The sequence below is a fragment of the Pelophylax lessonae genome (assembly GCF_965119305.1).
Source record: "Pelophylax lessonae genome assembly, chromosome: 3".
Taxonomy (NCBI): domain Eukaryota; kingdom Metazoa; phylum Chordata; class Amphibia; order Anura; family Ranidae; genus Pelophylax; species Pelophylax lessonae.
In genome coordinates, this window is record NC_138770.1 from 678,620,114 (window position 1) to 678,643,134 (window position 23,021).

The 23,021-nt window shown below is 47.9% G+C and overlaps 1 protein-coding gene across 1 annotated transcript in view; it reads right to left on the reverse strand.

The window, feature by feature from the left end:
* Positions 1–20,936: 20,936 nt before the first annotated feature.
* The window catches only part of GLO1 (glyoxalase I), a 40,940-nt gene continuing 38,855 nt past the window's right edge, over positions 20,937–23,021 (reverse strand). The window contains exon 6 of the mRNA XM_082251513.1: positions 20,937–21,154. Coding sequence (XP_082107639.1) covers positions 21,066–21,154 — 89 coding nt within the window. The 3' untranslated portion in view covers positions 20,937–21,065. The remainder of the gene's footprint in view (positions 21,155–23,021) is intronic.

A 23,021-nucleotide genomic window follows, 5' to 3' on the forward strand; every position in this document is an offset into this window, starting at 1 on the left:
GCAGGCTTTAAAATTTTTGTTGGCCAACACCAGAACGGCCGATTGTTCCTCAGTCAGTACAGAATTCGGCCGAAATACAGCAGATGAGCAAGACTGGGCATGCTCAGAGAAGAAAAAACACAGGGAAAGTTAACCATCACATGACATCACTTCTGCAGTCTGCTGTTGTTGGCCGACAAAATTCGTGTGCAGTCTTTAGCACTTTTCAACCGACAGGACAGCACCGGACAAAAGACGGCCGATCGTTCGGCCGACAATCGCTACGTGTGTACGGGGCTTTAGTTTCTGGGTCTGCACACCTGTTGTGACAGTTAGCAGGGATGGTGGGAACCCCTCTTAACTTTATACTTTGATTCATACCAGACATGGGCAAACTCCAGCCCTCAAGCTTTTGTGAAAATCTAAGTCCCATCCTGCCTTTGCTTCAAGAAGTGATCAGAATCTTGCAATGCCTCATGGAATTTGCAGTTTTGCAACTGCTGGAGGGCTGATGTTTGCCTGCCCTGCTGGTTGATACTATAGAAAATGCAGCAGATTGATTTGGAACACCTTGAGGTGGACATGACAGGAACTTTTGTAGAAAGATCTTGCAACTGAAGAGAAAACTATATTATAAGCCAGATAGTGACTCAGGCCACCATAATCCAACTGTTACAGAGATATCACTTATGGCGGGACATAGCCTTTACCCTTTTGAGTGACTTTAGGTTATGGTTCATACATTACTACATATGTGTTTTAGCCCTTTTCATAATTATTTTTTTTTGTGTTGTGAAGTTGCCAACCTCTTATGTACACAGTGAAGATGACCTGTTGCATCTTTAATGATAAAATGCTATTTTCTGACTTTTCCACCTGTCAGTCTGTCCTAAATTGAAAAGAAAAAAAAAAGCCTTGTCTGTAATGAGAAGGGTTAAAACTTACTGCCCCAGCACCGCTGATCTTTGCTCTCTTGAATAGTTGGATGCCATGCACATTGGGGGTCGGCAATGGGTGTCACATCCAGTCCAGTTGCCACAATTCTGTCCAATTCTGAGAGGCTGCTAAAGCTGGACAGCACACCTAGCTTTACTTACATTTACAGCAGTACATGCCCAGGAACAGCTGCTTGGAACAGACTTCTTGGCGTTCCGGGGCATTTGTACTTGGGTGCATACCATCCTAAATGTTTGTACAGCTACGTGCACCGTCCAGTCCCAACAGCTGTCAAGACAGAGGTTGCTACTGTCGAGGCTAGATGTAACTAGAGAGGATAGCGCACACATGCAAAAGAAATAACCATCAAATACAGGTCCTTCTCAAAAAATTAGCATATTGTGATAAAGTTAATTATTTTCTGTAATGTACTGATAAACATTAGACTTTCATATATTTTAGATTCATTACACACAACTGAAGTAGTGCAAGCCTTTTATTGTTTTAATATTGATGATTTTGGCATACAGCTCATGAAAACCCAAAATTCCTATCTCAAAAAATTAGCATATCATGAAAAGGTTCTCCTAAACGAGCTATTAACCTAATCATCTGAATCAACTTATTAACTCTAAACACCTGCAAAAGATTCCTGAGGCTTTTAAAAACTCCCAGCCTGGTTCATTACTCAAAACCGCAATCATGGGTAAGACTGCCGACCTGACTGCTGTCCAGAAGGCCATCATTGACACCCTCAAGCAAGAGGGTAAGACACAGAAAGAAATTTCTGAACGAATAGGCTGTTCCCAGAGTGCTGTATCAAGGCACCTCAGTGGGGAGTCTGTGGGAAGGAAAAAGTGTGGCAGAAAACGCTGCACGAGAAGAGGTGACCGGACCCTGAGGAAGATTGTGGAGAATGACCGATTCCAGACCTTGGGGGACCTGCGGAAGCAGTGGACTGAGTCTGGAGTAGAGGCGTGTGCAGGAAATGGGCTACAGGTGCTGCATTCCCCAGGTCAAGCCACTTTTGAACCAGAAACAGTGGCAGAAGCGCCTGACCTGGGCTACAGAGAAGCAGCACTGCACTGTTGCTCAGTGGTCCAAAGTACTTTTTTCGGATGAAAGCAAATTTTGCATGTCATTCGGAAATCAAGGTGCCAGAGTCTGGAGGAAGACTGGGGAGAGGAAAATGCCTGAAGTCCAGTGTCAAGTACCCACAGTCAGTGATGGTCTGGGGTGCCATGTCAGCTGCTGGTGTTGGTCCACTGTGTTTTATCAAGGGCAGGGTCAATGCAGCTAGCTATCAAGGAGATTTTGGAGCACTTCATGCTTCCATCTGCTGAAAAGCTTTATGGAGATGAAGATTTCATTTTTCAGCACGACTTGGCACCTGCTCACAGTGCCAAAACCACTGGTAAATGGTTTACTGACCATGGTATTACTGTGCTCAATTGGCCTGCCAACTCTCCTGACCTGAACCCCATAGAGAATCTGTGGGATGTTGTGAAGAGAAAGTTGAGAGACGCAAGACCCAACACTCTGGATGAGCTCAAGGCCGCTATCGAAGCATCCTGGGCCTCCATAACACCTCAGCAGTGCCACAGGCTGATCGCCTCCATGCCACGCCGCATTGAAGCAGTCATTTCTGCAAAAGATTCCCGACCAAGTATTGAGTGCATAACTGAACATAATTATTTGAAGGTTGACTTTTTTTGTATTAAAAACACTTTTTTTTTATTGGTCGGATGAAATATGCTCATTTTTTGAGATAGGAATTTTGGTTTTTCATGAGCTGTATGCCAAAATCATCAATATTAAACCAATAAAAGGCTTGCACTACTTCAGTTGTGTGTAATGAATCTAAAATATATGAAAGTCTAATGTTTATCAGTACATTACAGAAAATAATGAATTTTATCACAATATGCTAATTTTTTGAGAAGGACCTGTATAACAAGCCAACTAAGACCTAATCAAAAAGAAGTAAAAATCTGGATTTAGTCCCACCATAATGCCCCATCGTACTCAAGCCCACCACTACTTCAAAGTACCCCATTGTCAGTGGGTCCTACACTATCCATAAAATGAAGGATGAATCCAACCTCTCCAAACCATTGGAGATACTCACTCCTTACTGGGAGAGATGTGCTTAAATTGCACTATAAGGCCCCTTTCACACGAGCGATCCGCCTCTCAGTTTTTTAGGCGGATCTGATCGGATCCCCCATGCATCCCTATGGGGCAGCAGATGTCTGCTGACACCCGCTGCCATCCGCATCCGATCCTGTCCATGAAATCCGAACGGATGGAAACCCTATTTTCCATCCGTCCAGGGAATCGGATGAGAGCGGCAGGCGGTCCGCTCTCATCCGATTCCCCCATAGAGAGGCATGGGGCTCTGACATCTCCCTCTCCGCACACAGAGCGGAGAGGGAGCTGTCACCTTCCTGCTCAGCGGGGATTTGTGTTTACGATCCCCTGCTGAGCAGCACGGATTCGCCTACGGAGGCGGACCGTGTGAAAGAACCCTAAGGTAATCCTCTGCCCTCTGCTTGCAGGAGCCCCCTGGACCAGGGCTATAATGCTCACTGTGTATGGGGGGGGGGGGCCTAATGCTGAAATTTTGGGTTTCTTGGGCTCTAATTCACTGTGGTTCTATCTGCCGTCCATTGTTGTAGAGGCCAAAACCGAGAGTGAGCTGGAAGCATCAGATCTTGAAGACTTCTGCCACCTTTACACATTCCAAACCAAATAAGAATGCTGGAGCTGATATTTGTTACAGACAAGGAATTTTTCTTTTTTTTAAACATTCTTAATAAAAAAAAAAAAAAAAAAGCGTTCAGTTTTTAGGCCTTACCAAGAACGCACAGCATCATTGCGCATAATCATCAAAGCACAAAATGAATTAACAGCAGCCAATAAAAATTTTAACAAAACAGACCTGTATGAGACTGATTGCTTTTTGAGTGTGTTCTAATGAGTCAATTATGTTGAATATGACTTAAAGCGTAACTCCACTTTTGTTGAATATGACTTAAAGCGTAACTCCACTTTTGTTGAGGAAAAAAAACATTCCCCTCTGGGTGATCTCTGTACATTGCAGGGATTGTAACAAACTTTGTTGTAGATGCCTATCTTTTGTTATTCTGAAGAAATCATTGTTTGTTCCTCTGTGCTGAGTGGGTCTAATGGGAGTGGTTTCATAATTATCTATCAGCTGTGACAGCTGCAGAGCTCTGAGGAAATCTGCTGGGCCTGCATCCCTTTAGACATGTTCCTATTGGGAGGATCTCACCAAAAATGACATTTTTGTTGCAGGGGATGCCAGAAATCTGACTTGTATCTTTAGTGCAAACTTCTGGGAAAATTGGTGAGCCAATCACACAAGCAGGAAATGATGTTTTTGGGGGTGTGGTCAGTATACATTCTGTGTATAGAACAGCTCCAGGCAGCCATATTGCATTTTTAGAAAAATACAACAGCTGCAGATTGAATGTTATTAAAAATTACCTTTTTTCAATTACAGTATGATTTCCGTCGCAATTGTATACGCCCCCCCCTACTACAAAAGTGGAGTTACCCTTTAAAGGGGCTGTAAAGGCAGAAGGTGCAGTCTATACTTTAACTACTTGCCACCCACCCACCGTCAAATGACGGCGCCACAGAAGGGCTGCTCTTGTGCCGTGTCCTAGGACCCTGATCTTGGTACAGAGCCAATGACGTATAAATGCAGAAGTGCCGTTTATCGGCGCTCCTTGGCTCACACTGTCAGAGTGTGTAGTAAGGAGAGCCAATCAGCAACGGTTCCTCCTCCAGGACAAGTAATCAGTGCCCTGATTACAGTAAAGCAAAAACGCCAGCATCAGTGACCCCAATGAGTGCAGCATATTAGTAGTGCCTCCTCATCAGTACTGCCTACAGTGCATATCCGTGAAAGAAAAAAATTACTTATTTACAAAATGTACTGACAAACTTAGAAAACTATTTTCTTCCAAATTTTCTGTATTTTTTTTTTTTAGTAAAGAATTAAAAAAAAAACCCAGTGGTGATTAAATCACTACCAAAAGTAAGCTCTATTTGTGTGAAAAAAAAATATGATAACATTTCATATGGGTAGAGTGTTGCATGACTGCGCAATTGTCATTCAAAGTGTGAGAGCGCTGAAAGCTGGCCTGGGCAGGAAGGGGGTAAAAGTGCCCTGTCTTAAAGAGGTTAAGATAAAAAGGCTTCTGTGTACAGCAACCCCCCCTAATACGTACCTGAGGTCCCTCTAGTTCCAGCAACGTTGTAGGGAATGTCTAGGCCGTCTAGGACTTCCCTCAATGACTGAGACAGCAGCACAGTGCCATTGGCTCCTGCTGCTATCAAAGACAGTCAGCCAATGAGAATAGAGAGGGAGTGGGGCTGGGCCAGAGCTCCTTGTCTGAATGGACACAGGGAGTTGTGACTTTACTCGGGTGCCCCCATAGCAAGCTGCTTGCTGTGGGTGCACCCAACAGGAGGGAGGGGCCAGGAGAGCCGATGAGGGACCCAAGCTGCTCTGTGCAAATCCACTGCAACAGAGAAGGAAAGTATATACAGGTCTGTTATTTTTAATTAAAAAAAAAAAGAGAGACTTTACCGTTACTTTAATGGGGTATATTTGGGAAAAAGTTGCTGTGCTCCAGAGAGAACAGGACGTGAGGAAATCTCTCCTAAAATCCCTTTTTAGATAATTGTTGGAAGATTTCCCCTCTATCCCCATTCTATTGCCAAAGGTCATCAGGACCAATAATGAGGTGACTCTTCCAAGTGGGGAAACCGCATTAAAAAAAAAAAAACCTGACGGGGGTGGGGGGGTTCTAATCCTTCCATACTCCTACCTAAAGTAAAAATGGCTTAAGATAAAAAATTTGATTTTTCTAAGAACTTACCGTAAAATCCTTTTCTCCGAGTCCTTTGACAGACGCAGCTCTCAATGTTTCTTCACTAATGGGACATCCCAAAGTAGTTTTTTGGTTGCATTCTTCCCACCCATCATGCCTACACTGTTAACGCCTTTCCAAGGCTAAAAAACGTAGCCAACAGGGCAACAGAAAGCTCCCCCAACACCAACTGGAGCTTACCCCAAAACAAAATTTCACCCCCAAAAGAGAAACCATGGTCTCTTCGTCAAACAGCAGCCTGCAAAACTTTGCGGCCAAAGGAAGCATCTCAGGATGCCATCAAATCGTTCTTGTAGAATTTTGTAAAAGTGTGTACAGACAACCAGGTCAGCGCTTTACACACCTGAGCCACAGATGCCTGATGGCGAAAAGCCCAAGAGGCACTCAGCGCTCTAGTAGCAAATGTGAAATAGGTTAATATCTATGCGCCACCAAACGAGAAAAAGACCGGGAGAGTGAGATGAAGATATACAGATGGAACACCAAAGGTTACGCAGCTAGTTCAGTAGTGTCCCCACATACAGTACAATGTAAATATAAAATTGAACCAGCGCAGACCCCTTAAGATAGGTGGACCAACAATCAGGTGATGAATAAAATATTAAAAAATATTACACAGCAGTACTAAAATATTAAATAGTGAGTAAATATAACAATTTGGCTACGTGGACCGAAAGCCCCGTACCCTGTCACTGTCTCGATGGTGGCGGTGATCAGGGCACGGAAGCTGCAATCTCCATACATTCGGTTGGGACCTGGTCGTCGATCCCCGAATTCCCCCCTGTGGATGAATCCGGAGTTGCCGGAGTTCTTCTCCATCCCGGATCCCTCCGTATGGGCCTCCAAGGGTATACTGTATCTATCTCACATTTGTCAGGGGGAGACGCTTGCGACATTTGACCAACTGAAGACTGACTTTTCTCTACCCAATTCCCACTTTTTCAGGTACCTGCAGCTCCGCCACGCCTTCTATAAACAGTTTAACGACTCTCCTTGTGACTTCACGCTAGCTGACTTTGAGGCCATTCTCCGAAACGAGACTTTGAAAAAACCGCTCTCTACCATATATAGCACCCTGCTCCCTAGTGTGCACTCTGGGCTGGAGGCTCTGCAGGCCTTTTGGGTGGCCGAGGCTCCAGGCCTGGATGCGGAGGACTGGGAGGACGTCTGGGACTACCCATTCCGTCACCTGGTGGCCGCCAGGGACCGCCTTGTGCAGTTTAAAATCCTTCATAGGTTTCATCTAACCCCAACTAGACTGCACAGGGCCTTCCCTGATACGCCTGCGGTCTGCTAGCGCTGCGGTGCGCCGGACCCCACATACACACACATGCTTTGGCATTGCCCACCCTTGGTGGCGTACTGGACCCGGATTCTGGACTTTGTTGCTCGAGTGACCACCATCCACGTGCCTTTAAAGCTTGAGTATTGCATCCTGGGACTTGTCAATAATCTGGCCCACTCAGTAGCAGCTCGCACTCTTTTAGGTCTTTTATTGTTCTACGCTAGGAAATTGGTGGTTCTCCACTGGCGGAAGCCTGCTGCACCCACCATTTCCTCGTGGAAATCCCTAGTGAACTCAGTAATCCCACTTTACAAAGCGACCTACGTTAACAGGGGCTGCCCGAAAAAATTCTCGAAGGTGTGGGACATCTGGTTGGAGTCTGGTGACACTACTGACACAGAGGGCTCCGCTGTGTCGACTTAGGGACCCTAATTGTAATTAACTGCGCCAATTGTTTCCCCCACATGCAGTGGACTTTGTACTCTGTTATCTTACTGGACTGCTGGACCTTCACACAGTGAACGGATTGCTCCTGTCACCGGGATCCTTGTGGGTTGAGCGCCCTTATGTAGTAGCAGTTGGGTGCAGCCTTGTCTGGGGTTGTTTTTGCCTATTTTTTTGTTGCTGTGTGTTTTATATTTTATTTTGCCTTTTCTTTTCTTTCCTTTTTTGTTGTTGAGCCAGGGAATGCCCAATGGCTCTGTTTTGTATGCTGTTTTTTTCAAAACCAATAAAAAGAATTTTCAAAAAAAAAAAAAAAATATAACAATTTGAACATCCAATGTCAAGTGACGACGTGCAATTAATCTCCAGGTGATCAAGTGATTATAAAGTGACTTGTGCTGGACGAAACTTAGAATGTGCAGAAATGAGCAGTTGCACAAGCTCCAGTAAAAGAGAACAAGTCAATAGCTCCAACTGAAACAATTAATATAGATGAAAATAAAATATGTGCCCTATAAAGGGTGAGCCAAACGGCTTTTCAAGATGCAGTGAATCCCAAACTAAACGTGCTGTAAGGAGCTGATTGTTAGGGTTCTATGGAACAGAACCGATCAAGAGCCTCCAAAAACAAACAAAGGAAATGTGCCCTCTGAAAAGTGAACCAAAGTGGGGTTCTAAAAAATTACAAAGGTCTAATAATAGGTGAGAATCTGGTGATATAAGTGTAGTGAAACAAATGATAATAGTAGTAATGAATAAAAGCAAAAAAAACTGTTAATAATAAAGACAGAGAATGCCCTATAAAGGGAAAACCACTGTCTGCTCTTCCAAGGATGTGAAACGTGGAAATATAAACAAAACAGTGTCCCAGTCGTGATCAATGTCACAAAAATGATAATAACAGTTCAATCAGTGAATCATCAAAAGATAAAAAGTGGAGTTCATAATCCGTGTTGTTTAAAATAAACAATATCCAGTGCTCCCAGTGCAGTGTTAAGTGAATCAGATTTCCTCGAGATAAGTGAAATGGCCGCTCACCTCACTTAACACTCATGAGAACATTCAGGTGTCTCATGTCAACCTGTGGACTCATAAGTAAGGGGTATTCTCCAGAAATGCGGGGGTCTTCACGGGATATGGAATCAAATCCAGGTCTCCTATGTAGCTCTTAAGTATGGCAGCTTACTCTATGGCTGTTGGACACTCAGAATACGGGAATGAGATGAAAGGAGGGTCTCATAGTGTAGTATATTCCATAAAGGGCTTTATTCAGATAAACAAAATCTAATGCACTCACAATTTTGTGGAGGTTAGCAGGCGAAATCATACAATACCGCCGATGCAGTTCCAGCGCTATTCTCAACTCCTTCCGGTCTCGGCCGTAGACCCGGAAGTGACGTCACCTACAGCGTTCCGACGCGTTGCGTAACGAAGTCCCGTTACTTTTTCAAGGGACGCAACGCAAACAGATCCACCTCTGGAGTTCCCCATCGGGCACAAAGGAGGTGAAAAACCTCTGGATGCAGGGACCATTCCCCCGATCCAGAACCTGACAACTCAGGCAATCCGCCTGCCAGTTCTCCACCCCCGGAATGTGAACTGCGGAGAGAGCCGGGACATGCGCCTTGGCCCAAGTCAGAATCTCAGCCACTTTCCTGGCCGCCCAGGCACTCTTAGTGCCCCCTTGGTGATTGATGTAAGCCACCTCCGTGGCATTGTCAGATTGCACTCGAACCAGAAGACCATGTAGCCGAGGCGTCCAATGGAGCAAGCAGAGCTTGATCGCTCTGAGCTCCAGGACATTTGTCGGTTAAGATGATTCCTCCGGCGACCACATTCCTTGGGCAAAAAGGGTGTCCAGGACTCCACCCCAGCCTGTCATCCGTGGTGATCATCTTCCACAACAGTGGCAGAAACGACCTGCCCTGGCTCAGAGCCGACGACTGAAGCCACCACAAGAGCTCCAACCTCGTGAAACGGCTTAGACACATCAGCCTGTCCAAGGACTGCGGATCCTTGTTCCACTTGGCAAGAATCTCTGCCTGTAAGGGCCGTGTGTGAAATTGAGCAAACAAGACTGCCTCGAAGGCCGACACCATCAGGCCCAGGGAACCTCATACATGTCCGCATGGAGGAGAGATCGTTGTCCATAAGGACCCTGATCTTGCTCTGCAAGGTCTGGAGTTTTTCCTCTGGAAGAAAGACCCTCGCTTGAGGAGTCCAAGACCATGCTGATATAACTCAGACGTACTGACGAGGTCAGCGCAGATTTTTAGAAGTTGATGGTCCACCCAAACTCCTGAAGCGTCTGAACCGTGAATGTCAGGTCGCCCGACAGGGTGGCACGACAGCTCCCCCTGAACAGGAGATCGTCCAGATAACCGAGGAGCGCAATCCCTTTTTGCGTAGCAAAGCCAGCACCGGGGCCAAAACCTTGGTGAAGACCCTGGGAGCGGAAGCTAGACAAAGGGTAATGCCACAAATTGAAAGTGCTCCTCCGCCACTGCGAAACGGAGATACCCTCGTAAATAGGGATGTGCAGATACGCATCTTTTAGATAGATTGAGGCCAGAAAATCCCCTTGATTTAAAGACACCACCACCGACCGAATGGATTCCATTTGAAAACTTCTGCACCTGCCGATTCAGAGACTTGAGGTCCAGAATTGGACGCACCTTGCCCTCCTTCCTGGGCACTGTGAACAGATTTGAGTAAAAACCTTGAAACCTGTCCTGCTGAGGAACCGGGACGATTATGCCCTGTGCAAGGAGATCCTGCACCGCCCCCCTGAGATCTGTCAAACGATTTGGAGACAGATGGATATTTGATGGAAAGAACCTGTCTGCTGGGCGAGACCAAAATTCGATCTTGTACCCTGTAAGAGTCAGTTCGTGATCACATTTGTCCTGAATCAAAGACGTCCAGGGTTCCTGAAAGTAACGCAGAAGTCCTCCCACCCCTGAACCGGGTGAGGGCGTCCCTTCATGCAGAGGAGGATTTGGCCACCGCACCGGACTGGCCGGCCTTGGTCTTACCTGACAAAGCCTTCTTGTTCAGACGTTCATCTAAAAAGGGAAGATCAGTTAGGGTCTTCTTAGAAGCCTGGTCCGCTGACCAGCTCTTCAGCCACACCATACGGCGTATGGCAATCCCCACCGCAGACACTCTGGCAGCCAAAGGAGCCACGTCCAGAGCCGCATCACACAGGTACACCATGGCCTGGGCCATCTGATCCGTGAGCTCAATTAGAGTTGGAGGAACCGACTCAACGTCCAAGCGGCTGTTAAGCACCTTGACCCATTCTGTTGCCGTCTGAGAAACCAGGACGAAGGCATACACAGAAACCCAACAACAAGTGCAGGAAAGGGATTCTATCCGCCTGTCCATCGGGTCCTTAAACACTGGGGAGTCTTCTACTGGCACCACAGTAGATTTATTTAACCGGGAAACAGTGTGATCCACCATAGGGGACACTGTCCAATGATTAGAAACTGAGTCTGCAAAGGGGTAATGGCGCTGAAAGCACTTGGGAACCACCAGCATGTGTTTAATGTGTCGACATTGCTCATTTACAATTTCGTGTAAATCCTCGGGCAAGGAAAAACCTGACCCTTCTTCTGGGCTTTGCAGGAGCCGAAGACAACCCGCTTTCCTGACTGTGTGGGCTCATCATCCAACTGTAATGTTTCCCTTACTGAACGAATCAGTACCTCCACCAGAGCGCGTTCCCACGCTGCAGCTGGGGACTCATCCTCCTCACCGCCTGACTGAGGACAGGGATCCCTCAGGGATGGTTTTGTCCGTGGCAACCACATCAGGCTCTGAATCAGAGGACTGAGAGGGCATGGGCCGCTTGTTGGCAGAAACTTGATTCATCACAAGATCCACCTTTGACGCCAGAGCTTCTAAGGCTGCAGAAAGACACCAGAGATGGAGAGTCCCGGATGCACAAATAAAATCAGAGGGGAAATTTTAACCCTGGGACTCCATTGTGGCAGCAGAGAAAAAAAAAAAAAAAAGAGTACACTGCCCCTTTAAATTGCGATCTCGGTCCGCACTGCTATACCCGCGCTTCAGCCGGAGTCCCCCTTTAAGCTTAAGTATCCTGACAGGAGCCAAGTGTGTCCGAGGAATGCCCAAAGGACTAAAAACCCCTTTTACTGTACCAGCACCCTGAGAAGTAGCCACTCTGCAGTCAGTTTTCCAGCATGTGAAACTTCCGAGAGGAAGAGACCAAACATCACTAGAGGCCGAGCCCGCCTGTGTAGCCTAAAAGCTACAACAAAATGGTGCCAATAAAAAAGCATAGGAAGCACAGGGAAAATGGCCACCGCCCATACAGCGCGGCCTATGCCCACACTTAAAATGGCCGCCAAAAAACGGCGCAAAGCTCTCAGGAAGCTAAGGGAAAATGGCCACTGCCCACACCTAAAATGGCAGCCAAAAACGGCACCAAGCGCTCAGGAACCCAGGAATGAGGCCACCACGGGAATCCACCTTAAAGGGACCCCCCAGGACAAGGTAACACCGTCAACACCCCCCCCCCCCAGGTGTTGGATGCTGCTGTAGTGCCCCTAGTGGGAGAGGGAAGGGCAGGACCTGTCCTTACAGGCCTGGCGGATCTTTCAGAGAGACACAGCCCTGTTATCCCCAGGAGTGGGCCCACATCCCCCCCCCCCCCAAACATCTGTCCCACATTGCATCACTCACCATACCATGGACCGTGGGGCTCCGCTCCAAAACAGCTCGCCTCCCACTCTGAGTGGGGTTGCTGTCAGCCAAGAGGGGTACACTGCGACTCAGGGCGTTTTCCAGGTTGATGCGTCCCGGCAAAGCATCAGTTCACAGGCTTGTCCCCATCCACCGGGACTCTGTCGTGGCGAGGTCTGGGCGGACCACAACCTGCTCATGCTCGTTAGCCAGGCTGGGAGACCATAAGGATCTAGATTATCCAGTGCGAAACCCCAGCCCGGCTGTCGCTTGTAGTTCACCAGGAGGATCCCCCTGACACTAGCTAGTGATAGTGAGTAAAGAGAAATAAACATTCTTAAAAGAAAATAAAACTGAGACCGAAGTCCCAGCAGGGAACCTAGGTCCTACTCCTAAATGTGGCAGCAAGAAACTGATTTTAGAGCACAGTGTGTCTGGGGTAATGTTGTGAGGGACAGCCCCTATAGGCGTGTCGAGTAAAAACTTTTCACTGCCTAGTCTACTTCTGTAGATGGCACATTACCCATTAGTGAAAAAACATTGAGAGCTGCGTCTGTCAGAGGACGTAAGAAAAATGTAAGATTCCTACGTATTGTACTAGAATGAGCATACCCCTCCTTGGCAGTCCCACTCCAAACTCTCATTTGCTTCCTGTGTCCCAAGAAACAATTCCTTCATCATGATAAGTCAACAAATCAAAGAGAGAAGTGTGTAGTAGACACAGCAGGAGAGCCTATCCAAGTCCCACAAATACCTGTTAATCCTTCCAGTGAAGTCCACCTAATGCAACTTCCTGTCATAGTGTGGCAACGATGCTGCACTGCTCCTAAATTCAGAGCAGAGTTGCCACTTTCATGTAGGCTGTGTTTACCGCACTACAGAGGGATGAAAAAAAAACTGTTGTGTGGGGCATGGCTATAACCATCATTTGATTCACAATCAATGCGGTACTTGACCTACTGATTACCAACGACACAGACCTGATCACGGATATAGAAATACGGGACAACTTAGGAAACAGTGACCATAGGTCAATAAGTTTCAGTATTAATTACAGTTATAGGAAGCAGAGGGGTAATATAAGGACACTGAATTTCAAAAGAGCCAATTTCCCTAAACTGCGCTCGCTGCTAGAAAATATCAATTGGGATAGAACCCTGGAAACAAAGAACACGGAGGAAAAATGGGAGTGCTTCAAGAGCATACTTAACAAGGGGATTGGCCAGTGCATTCCAAAGGGAAATACATTTAAAAGAGCAAAAATAAACCCTGGATGGCTAAACTCCAACATAAAAATGTATATTAGCGCTAAAGAAAAGGCCTTCAAAAAATACAAGACTGAGGGGTCATTGGCAGCATTTAAGCATTACAAAGAGTGTAATAAGAAATGTAAAGATGAAATCAGGGCGGCTAAAATAGAACACGAGAGACATATAGCGGAGGAGAGTAAAAAGAACCCCAAGAAGTTCTTTAAGTATATAAACAGTAAGAAAGCGAGGCCAGAACACATTGGCCCCATAAAAGATGATAAAGGAAATATGGCCACTGAGGACAGAGAAAAGGCGGAAGTGTTAAATAATTTCTTCTCTTCAGTCTTCACAAAAGAATCGGGGGGCTACACGAACCCAGCTTGTAAGGCCGATAATACACCTCAGGAAGTGCCGCCATGGTTAACAGAAGATAGACTTAGAGCTAAACTAGAGAAACTTAACATAAATAAATCCCCGGGACCGGATGGCTTGCACCCGAGGGTTCTTAATGAGCTCAGCCAGTTGATTGCCAGACCATTATTCTTGATCCTTAAGGATAGTTTACGGACGGGTATGGTGCCAGCTGATTGGAAAAAAGCCAACGTGGTACCAATATTTAAGAAGGGGCCGAGATATATCCCGGGTAACTATAGGCCGGTCAGCCTAACATCTGTAGTCTGCAAAATTTTGGAGGGAATGTTAAGGGACCACATACAAGACTTTAGTAATGAAAACGGTATTATAAGTAGTAATCAGCATGGATTCATGAAAAATCGTTCTTGCCAAACCAATCTATTAACCTTCTACGATGAAGTGAGCAGCCACCTAGATAAAGGTAAGCCTGTGGATGTGGTGTATCTGGACTTTGCAAAGGCCTTTGACACCGTTCCCCACAAACGATTACTGTACAAACTAAGGAAGGTAGGTATGGACCATAAGGTGAGTACCTGGATAGAGAACTGGCTCCAGGGGAGAGTACAGAGGGTGGTGATTAATGGGGAGTACTCGGATTGGGCGGGTGTGGAAAGTGGGGTCCCCCAGGGTTCTGTCCTGGGACCAATCCTGTTTAATTTGTTCATAAAGGATCTAGAGGAGGGGATATCTAGTACAATCTCAGTATTTGCAGATGATACTAAACTAGGCATGCCAATATCTTCTATGCAGGATGTGGAAACCTTGCAAGCAGACCTGAACAAAATAACGGGGTGGGCAACTACATGGCAGATGAGATTTAATGTAGAAAAATGTAAAGTAATGCACTTGGGGGCCAGAAACCAGAAAGCAAGCTACTCACTAGGGGGGGGGAAACCTCTGGGTGAGTCTAGGATGGAAAAGGACTTGGGGGTACTGGTAGACAACAAGCTTGGCAGTGGCATGCAATGCCAAGCCGCCGCAAAGCAAAGCCAACAGATTACTGGGATGTATAAAAAAGGGGATTCACTCCAGAAATAAAGAGATTATTCTCCCACTCTACAAGACTCTGGTCCGACCACATCTGGAGTATGCTGTCCAGTTCTGGGCACCGGTCCTCAGGAAGGATGTGCTGGAATTGGAGAAAGTCCAGAGAAGGGCAACAAAAATAATTAGGGGAATGGAGGACATCAGCTATGAGGAAAGACTACAAGCACTGAACTTATTCTCTCTGGAGAAAAGACGATTGAGGGGGGATATGATATCAATGTACAAATACTGTACTGGTGACCCGAGCATAAGGAACAAACTATTCAGAGAAAGGAGATACAATAAGACACGTGGCCACTCACTAAAACTAGAGGAAAGGCGGTTTAACCTTAAAGTGCGTAAGGGGTTCTTCACTGTAAGAGCAGTAAGGATGTGGAATTCTCTTCCACAAGCAGTCGTATCAGCAGGGAGCATCGATAATTTCAAAAAACTATTAGATGGACACCTTAAAGACCACAACATACAGGGGTATACAATGTACGGTTAAAAGCAAACACACACACGCATCATAGGTTGAACTGGATGGACTGATTTTTTTTTTCAACCTTACTAACTATGTAACTATCATTTCCTGGCCACACTTTGCTTCACCCACTGCTTCCTGGATTGACAGCACTGCCTGTGTTGCCGGAAACCCTCCCACTGTGAACTACAATCCGGGAGGGGGAAGAAGGTGGCTACATTCCTATATACAGTGCGACCAAGGCAGGGTGGCTACGTTCGTACATACATACCGTGCGACCAAGGCAGGGTGGCTACGTTCCTACATACATACCGTGCGACCAAGGCAGTGTGGCTACGTTCCTACATACAGTGGCAGTAAGGCAGTGTGGCTACGTTCCTACATACAGTGGCAGTAAGGCAGGGTGGCTACGTTCCTACATAAATAACGTGCGACCAAGGCAGGGTGGCTACATTCCTTTACACATACCGTGCGACCAAGGCAGGATGGCTACATTCCTACACACACACCGTGCGACCAAGGCAGGGTGGCTACATTCCTACATAAATAACGTGCGACCAAGGCAGGGTGGCTACGTTCCTACACACATACCGTGCGACCAAGGCAGGGTGGCAACTTTCCTACACACATACCGTGCGACCAAGGCAGGGTGGCTACATTCCTTTACACATACCGTGCGACCAAGGCAGGATGGCTACATTCCTACACACACCGTGCGACCAAGGCAGGGTGGCTACATTCCTACACACATACCGTGCGACCAAGGCAGGGTGGCGACTTTCCTACACACATACCGTGCGACCAAGGCAGTGTGGCTACGTTCCTACGCACATACCGTGTGACCAAGGCAGGGTGGCTACGTTCCTACACACATACCGTGTAACCAAAGCAGGGTGGCTACTTTCCTACACACATACCGTGCGACCAAGGCAGGGTGGCTACGTTCCTACACACATACAGTGCAACCAAGGCCGGGTGGCTACGTTCCTACACACATACCGTGCAGCCAAGGTAGGGTGGCTACGTTCCTACACATACCGTGCGACCAAGGTAGGGTGGCTATGTTCCTTAGTCAGACGCAGTGAGAAGCGCAACGCAGACACAGACTAACGGGATTCACTTTGGTTGGGGGGCTCGTGGAACCCAGATTAGAGAGGCTGGGAAACTACTTGTCCAGCTTCCCCAGCCCCTCTTGTGTGTAAGTCACCCTGTGTCTATTAGGGGCACAGGGTGACCAAGAACCCCAGTCTGGTCTGCACTTATCAGACTCGCTGTACAACCACACTGGACTCAGCCTTTCATGTTACCCCGGTTATCCTGGGTTCTATATGTGTGTGGTTTGTATTGAAAGAGTGAGGGGCTCTTTCACTTGGGACAATAATATTTCTGAACAGTGTCCCTCAGGAAATATATGAAGATGAATGGTTTGACTTTTCAGATTGCTAGAATATTGCAGGAGTGTCTCATAGACCCTTGCTAGATAGTGAGCTGGGGTGGGGTTTGTTATTGTCAAGTACCTGTATCCCATTGTTCTATTGTTCTGTCCGCCTTAAGATCAATGTGTATGTGGATTGGCTGCTAAGGGGGAGGGGGGTTGCCCCACAGTGTATATCTTTGTGCCTGTGTTTCAATAAAGTAGTTTTTCAGACACATACAAGCTAAGTTCTGTCTGCCTAGTTTTGTAAGTAGGGCAGACTGGAATCTCTATCTATGTTCAAGACTGGAGGAAGCCGTGTGGCACGGAGGCTGGGACTTGCCGCACGGAGGCTGAGAGGCGCGGCACGGAGGCTGGCGCGCACTGCACGCAGGCTGGGACGTACCGCACGGAGACAGAGGCGCTGCACGGAGGCTGAGCTAAGAGGCGCCGCACAGAGGCTAAGACGTGCGACACGGAGGCTGATTGCTAGAATATTGCAGGAGGGTCTCATATGCTGATTGGCTGCTAAGGGGGAGGCGGGGTTGTCCCGAAGTGTATATCCCTTTGTGCCTGTGTTTCAATAAACAGTTGTTTTTCAGACACATACAAACTAAGTTCTGCCTGGTCTTGTAAGTAGGGCAGCATGGAATCTCTATGTTCAAAACTGGAGGATGCGCCGCACCGGGGCTGAGAGGCGCGGCACGGAGGCTGGCGCGCACTGCACGCAGGCTGGGACGTACCGCACGGAGACTGAGAGGCGCCGCACGGAGGCTGAGCTAAGAGGCGCCGCACAGAGGCTAAGACGCGCGACACGGAGGCTGATTGCTAGAATATTGCAGGAGTGTCTCATATGCTGATTGGCTGCTAAGGGGGAGGCGGGGTTGTCCCGAAGTGTATATCCCTTTGTGCCTGTGTTTCAATAAACAGTTGTTTTTCAGACACATACAAACTAAGTTCTGCCTGGTCTTGTAAGTAGGGCAGCATGGAATCTCTATGTTCAAAACTGGAGGATGCTCCGCACCGGGGCTGAGAGGCGCGGCACGGAGGCTGGCGCGCACGGCGCGGAGGCTGAGAGGCGCCGCACGGAGGCTGAGAGACGCGCCGCGCGCAGGCTGGGACCCGCCGCACGGAGGCTGATTGCTAGAATATTGCAGGAGTGTCTCATAGACCCTTGCTAGATAGTGAGCTGGGGTTTGTTATTGTTAAGTACCTGTATCCCATTGTTCTATTGTTCTGTCCGCCTTAAGATCAATGTGTATGTGGATTGGCTGCTAAGGGGGAGGGGGGGGGGTTGTCCCGAAGTGTATATCTTTGTGCCTGTGTTTCAATAAACAGTTGTTTTTCAGACACAAACAAAGTTCTGCCTGGTTTTGTAAGTAGGGCAGCCTGGAATCTCTATGTTCAAGACTGGAGGAGGACTCCTTGTCCCACTTCCCAGGCCCCTCTTATGTGTAAGTGACCCTGTTTCCATTAGGGGCACAGGGTGACCAAGAACCCCAGTCAGGTCTGCACTAATCAGACTCGCTGTACAACCACACTGGACTCAGCCTTTCATGTTACCCCCGTTACCCTGGGTTCTATATGTGTGCTTTGTGTTGAAAGAGTGCCCACAAGCACAGTGTGGGTGAGGAGCAGGCAGGGTGGCTACATTTCTATATATAGTGGGACCATGGAGAATGAATGTAAGCCACCCTCCAAAAGTAAATCAGATCACAACAGCAAAAATTAGGTTTCGAGTAATAAAAAGGGCACTTTTGAGTTAAATTACCTGTTTAGAATTTTTTTTCTTTAAATCCAAAATTACCAAAACAGTGCTGAACTTCGCTCGGATATATTAATCTACGATAATTTGAAAATCTGCACTGAAACACTTCTGGGAGTGTCGTCCTCCTGCAGCATCCCCCACACGCCACTATCACAATAAAGAGTCAGGAGGGTGACACCACTATTCAAAGCCCACGGTTCTTTGTGTCTCTGGTGCTTAAAGCTGATTAAAGTATGATCTATACTCGTTATATCGGTCCAGCTTGGCACGTTATAAGTGTGTATCTCATATCAGGGACTGCTAAGGAAGGGGACATGCGCTGCAGTTGTCGATGCCACTACAGTGATAGCTGGGACCTTCCTGGTTCTGTGTGAGTGGCCCCACTGCATTCTATGGGTCCAAGCTGGGTCAATTTAAGTATGCAATTAGATAATTCCTAATATTATAGAACTGAACTAGCACTAAACTGGAGGGCAGGACACAGGGAGCAACCAAATAAGTTATAATACAAATACAATACCTGATGCAGTCAACGCTCACTCCCAGGTGATCACATGATCAGTGAGTTCTGAAGCCCCCCCCCCCCCCCCCCGATGTATGACCCCCCACAGTCACAGACTGACAAATGGACATCAATTCATTTCAAAGATTTATTGGTATTTACAGACTAAGCGGTTTGATCGAATGAGCGCGGTCACATGATTGCGGGTTGAATACTAAAGGTGGTTTCTGATAAGGCACAAAAATCCTGCATTACCCCTCCCCCTAATACTGCAGCTACAGTCGCCTTACACCCCGACACCCCAAAAAGGATTTCCAAGCTAATTTCTGTCCCTGTAGGGCTTGTTCATACCAGTGTGCCAGATAAGCAGCTCATCGCACTGCAACCCCTTATTAAAGTGACATTCAATTATTTTCTACTGGCCGCAATGCGTTTGGGGGGGGGGGGGATAAATTGTGAGCCACACTTTTACCATCACCCCCCCACAGCTTTGCTGCTGTACATATGCTGCAGCAGGAATTATTTCCCCTGTTGCTTTCTGCGGGTATAGCTGAATGTGACCTATGGCATCCCACAACTGCCGGCACCTGTCTTCCGCTTCCCTTCCCTGCGAGCATTGCGACCCAGGGGGGTGGAACCGGCGGCAAATTCAAAAATGTAAATACACCAAATGAGATGAAAGCTGTGATCCTAACGGATTACACTGTATCATCCCATTTCACCACAGGATTTCACCCAGTGCCCTGCCTCTGCTTTTCCAGTGCTTTGTGCCTGGAAAATAGAGGACCATGGCGTCCAAAAAGCGTTCTTTTTGCGCAAAAGCGCTTTTAGAAGAACTGGAAAACAGCGACAGCAAAACTGAGTTACTTGAAGAACTAAGCGATAGCGATTCGTGGGAAAATTCGTCATCAGGTACGGAAAGTGAGGACAACGAGGATTCTGAAGTCTCTTTCTGGCACATCGCTTGTGGAATTTGGGAAGTTTATCAAATGATTCTTCAGAATTTCCAACGGAGCGATGTGCCAGAAAGAGACATCAGAATCGTCGCTGTCCTCACTTTCCGTACCTGATGACGAATTTTCCCACCAATCGCTATCGCTCAGTTCTTCAAGTAACTCCGTTTCGCTGTCGCTGTTTTCCAGTTCATCTAAAAGCGCTTTTGCGCGAAAAGAACGCTTTTTGGACGCCATGGTCGTTCTCTATTTTCCAGGCACAAAGCACTGGAAAAGCACAGGCAGGGCACTGGAAAAGTCACCAGGTGAAATCCTGTGGTGAAGTGGGATGATACAGTGTAATCCGTTCCGATCACAGCTTTCTATCATCTCATTTGGTGGATTTACACTTTTGAATTTGCCGCCGGTTCCACCCACTGCGTTGCGTCGCAGGGAAGGGAACCGGAAGACAGGTGCCAGCATCGGCTGAGCACACAGCAGGGGGATCACAGGGGAAGGTGAGTTTTAAAATATGAAACAGATTTCCATGAAAAACAATGTACCGCTTTTAGCACAGAATTCCTGACATAATCAGGCCGCCAGGGAGGTTAAGGCACCCCCTCCTCCCCCCATCCTGACACCCGATATATACAGATGGCTGTCATAACGGGGTGAAGAATGCTGACCTCTAGAGGCAGGCGATAACGGCTTTAACAAAAGTTGGAAGAACCCCTGACCTCTACCATGACAGGGTCACTTTAGATCAAATTCAACAATCATGGCCTAAAATAGGTCCGTCATCCACAATGCTGGGAGTTGTAGTTCTTCAGATGCCGATCTGACACTTCTGGATTTTAAATCACTTTCATGAGAACTGAAGCTAGCAAATCATTTTCCAGGGACAGGAAGTATCTGACATAATGGCGGGAGCTTGGTGATGTGTTGGGGTGACGGCGAGGCGCAGGCGCTATGCGACCAGCAGAGGGCGTCTGATCATTAGACGATGGACATCATGTTGTTAGGGCTGAGAATTTCTATCCAGTAGCCATCGGGGTCCTGAATGAATGCTAATCCTTTCATCTTCCCTGGAAGAGAGAAAACAGACGCATCACCTGAAGAACGACCAAACACTCAATATTCGTACAAACCAAATAAATATTCCTCAATAAGGCTGCTGGCTCCAGCTCTCTCAGCACCACTTCCAGTCTGGAAATGAACACACTGAGTACATCATATGGAAAACGTCACAGTTTGGTAAGAGAAGTTTAAGGGGGGGGGGGGGTGCAATGCGGTCCCAGGCCTTGTGGCTCTTTGTTGGGGGTGGGGTAGCTTTACAGTTCTAGGCTCTGTGCTTAGGGGGGGGGGGGGGGCAGGGAATTGGCTTGCAGTTCTAGGCTCTGTGTTGGGGGAGGTTGCAGTCCTAAGCTTTGGGGCTCTGTGTTGGGGGGGGGGGCAGGGGAGTGGCTTGCAGTCCTAGGCTTTGGGGCTCTGTGTTGGGGGGGGGCTTGCAGTTCTGGGCCTTGGGGCTCTGTGTTGGGGGCCCTTGCAGTCCTAGGCTTTGGGGCTCTGTGTTGGGGGGTGGCTTGCAGTCCTAGGCTTTAGGGCTCTGTGTTGGGGGGGCAGGGGGGTGGCTTTCAGTCCTAGGCTTTGGGGCTCTGTGTTGGGGGGCAGGGGGGTGGCTTTCAGTCCTAGGCTTTGGGGCTCTGTGTTGGGGGGAGGGGGGGTTGCTTCCAGTCCTAGGCCTTGGGGTTGTGTTGGGGGGGCAGGGGGATGGCTTTCAGTCCTAGTCTTTGGGGCTCTGTGTTGGGGGGGCAGGGGATGGCTTTCAGTCCTAGTCTTTGGGGGCTCTGTGTTGGGGGGGCAGGGGATGGCTTTCAGTCCTAGTCTTTGGGGGCTCTGTGTTGGGGGGGGCAGGGGGATGGCTTTCAGTCCTAGTCTTTGGGGCTCTGTGTTGGGGGGAGGTGGCTTGCAGTCCTATGCTTTGGGGCTCTGTGTTGGGGGGGGGGGGGGCAGAGGCCTGGCTTGCAGTCCTAGGGGCTCTGTGTTGGGGGGGTGGGCAGGGGGGTGGCTTGCGGTCCTAGGCTTTGGGGCTCTGTGGTGGTGTTGGGGGGAGGGGGGGCAAAGGGGTGGCTTGCAGTCCTAGACTATGGGTCTTGGGGCACACAGCATAGGGACATTCAGTTGTAGTCTCAGCCAGGAGGGTGGCTGCACCGGAGGTCCTGGGGCCCTTGCAAAACAATGTAGCCCCCTGAAAAAACCCATAGCTGCATATTTCAGACTGGCTTTTAGTGTCGGGGTTCTGCCAAAATCTCCAATCCTCTCACTTCCTCCGACTCTCCAGCAGCAATAATCGGGGATTTCTACGAGTTTCTGTTTTCACAGATCACCGGCAGCATATACACAACGGTACACACTATAATGAGTGGACATTGTTAGTCCCCCCGCTGCTAACCAACAACATGGCCGCCTCCTTGGCAGGGACAACTTTTTTCTTCCTTACCTGGTGTTCTTCGAAAACAGCCACCTTGTCCAAATCTCCAAATATTGCTGCTGGAGATTCATCGGAAGTAATGTGGTTGGAGATTTTGGCGAGTTGGGAGTTTTCAGCAGAACACCGATTCATACAGGAACGTGCTTCGTGTTCCTGTGCGATGCGATTTATACTCCATTCGTTTGGGCCAAAATCGCAGTGGATCCCACCAAAAGTAATGCATGTACTACAAGGGGATCACATGGCACAGCGGTACCATGATATCTGGTGTATGTACACGCACTATTTGTGTGATCTGCTTTTGGGGTGTTAGGAATACATTCACAACCGCACCAACGCGTTTCAAATGAGATTCTGTGTGCGTTTCCTGCACCACCTTCCAATGCGAACCGCCACTTGAAGAAAAAGCAGAGGAGAAGTACTGATCTATGCTGCTATAAATGGTTAGGAGAGATTGAGGT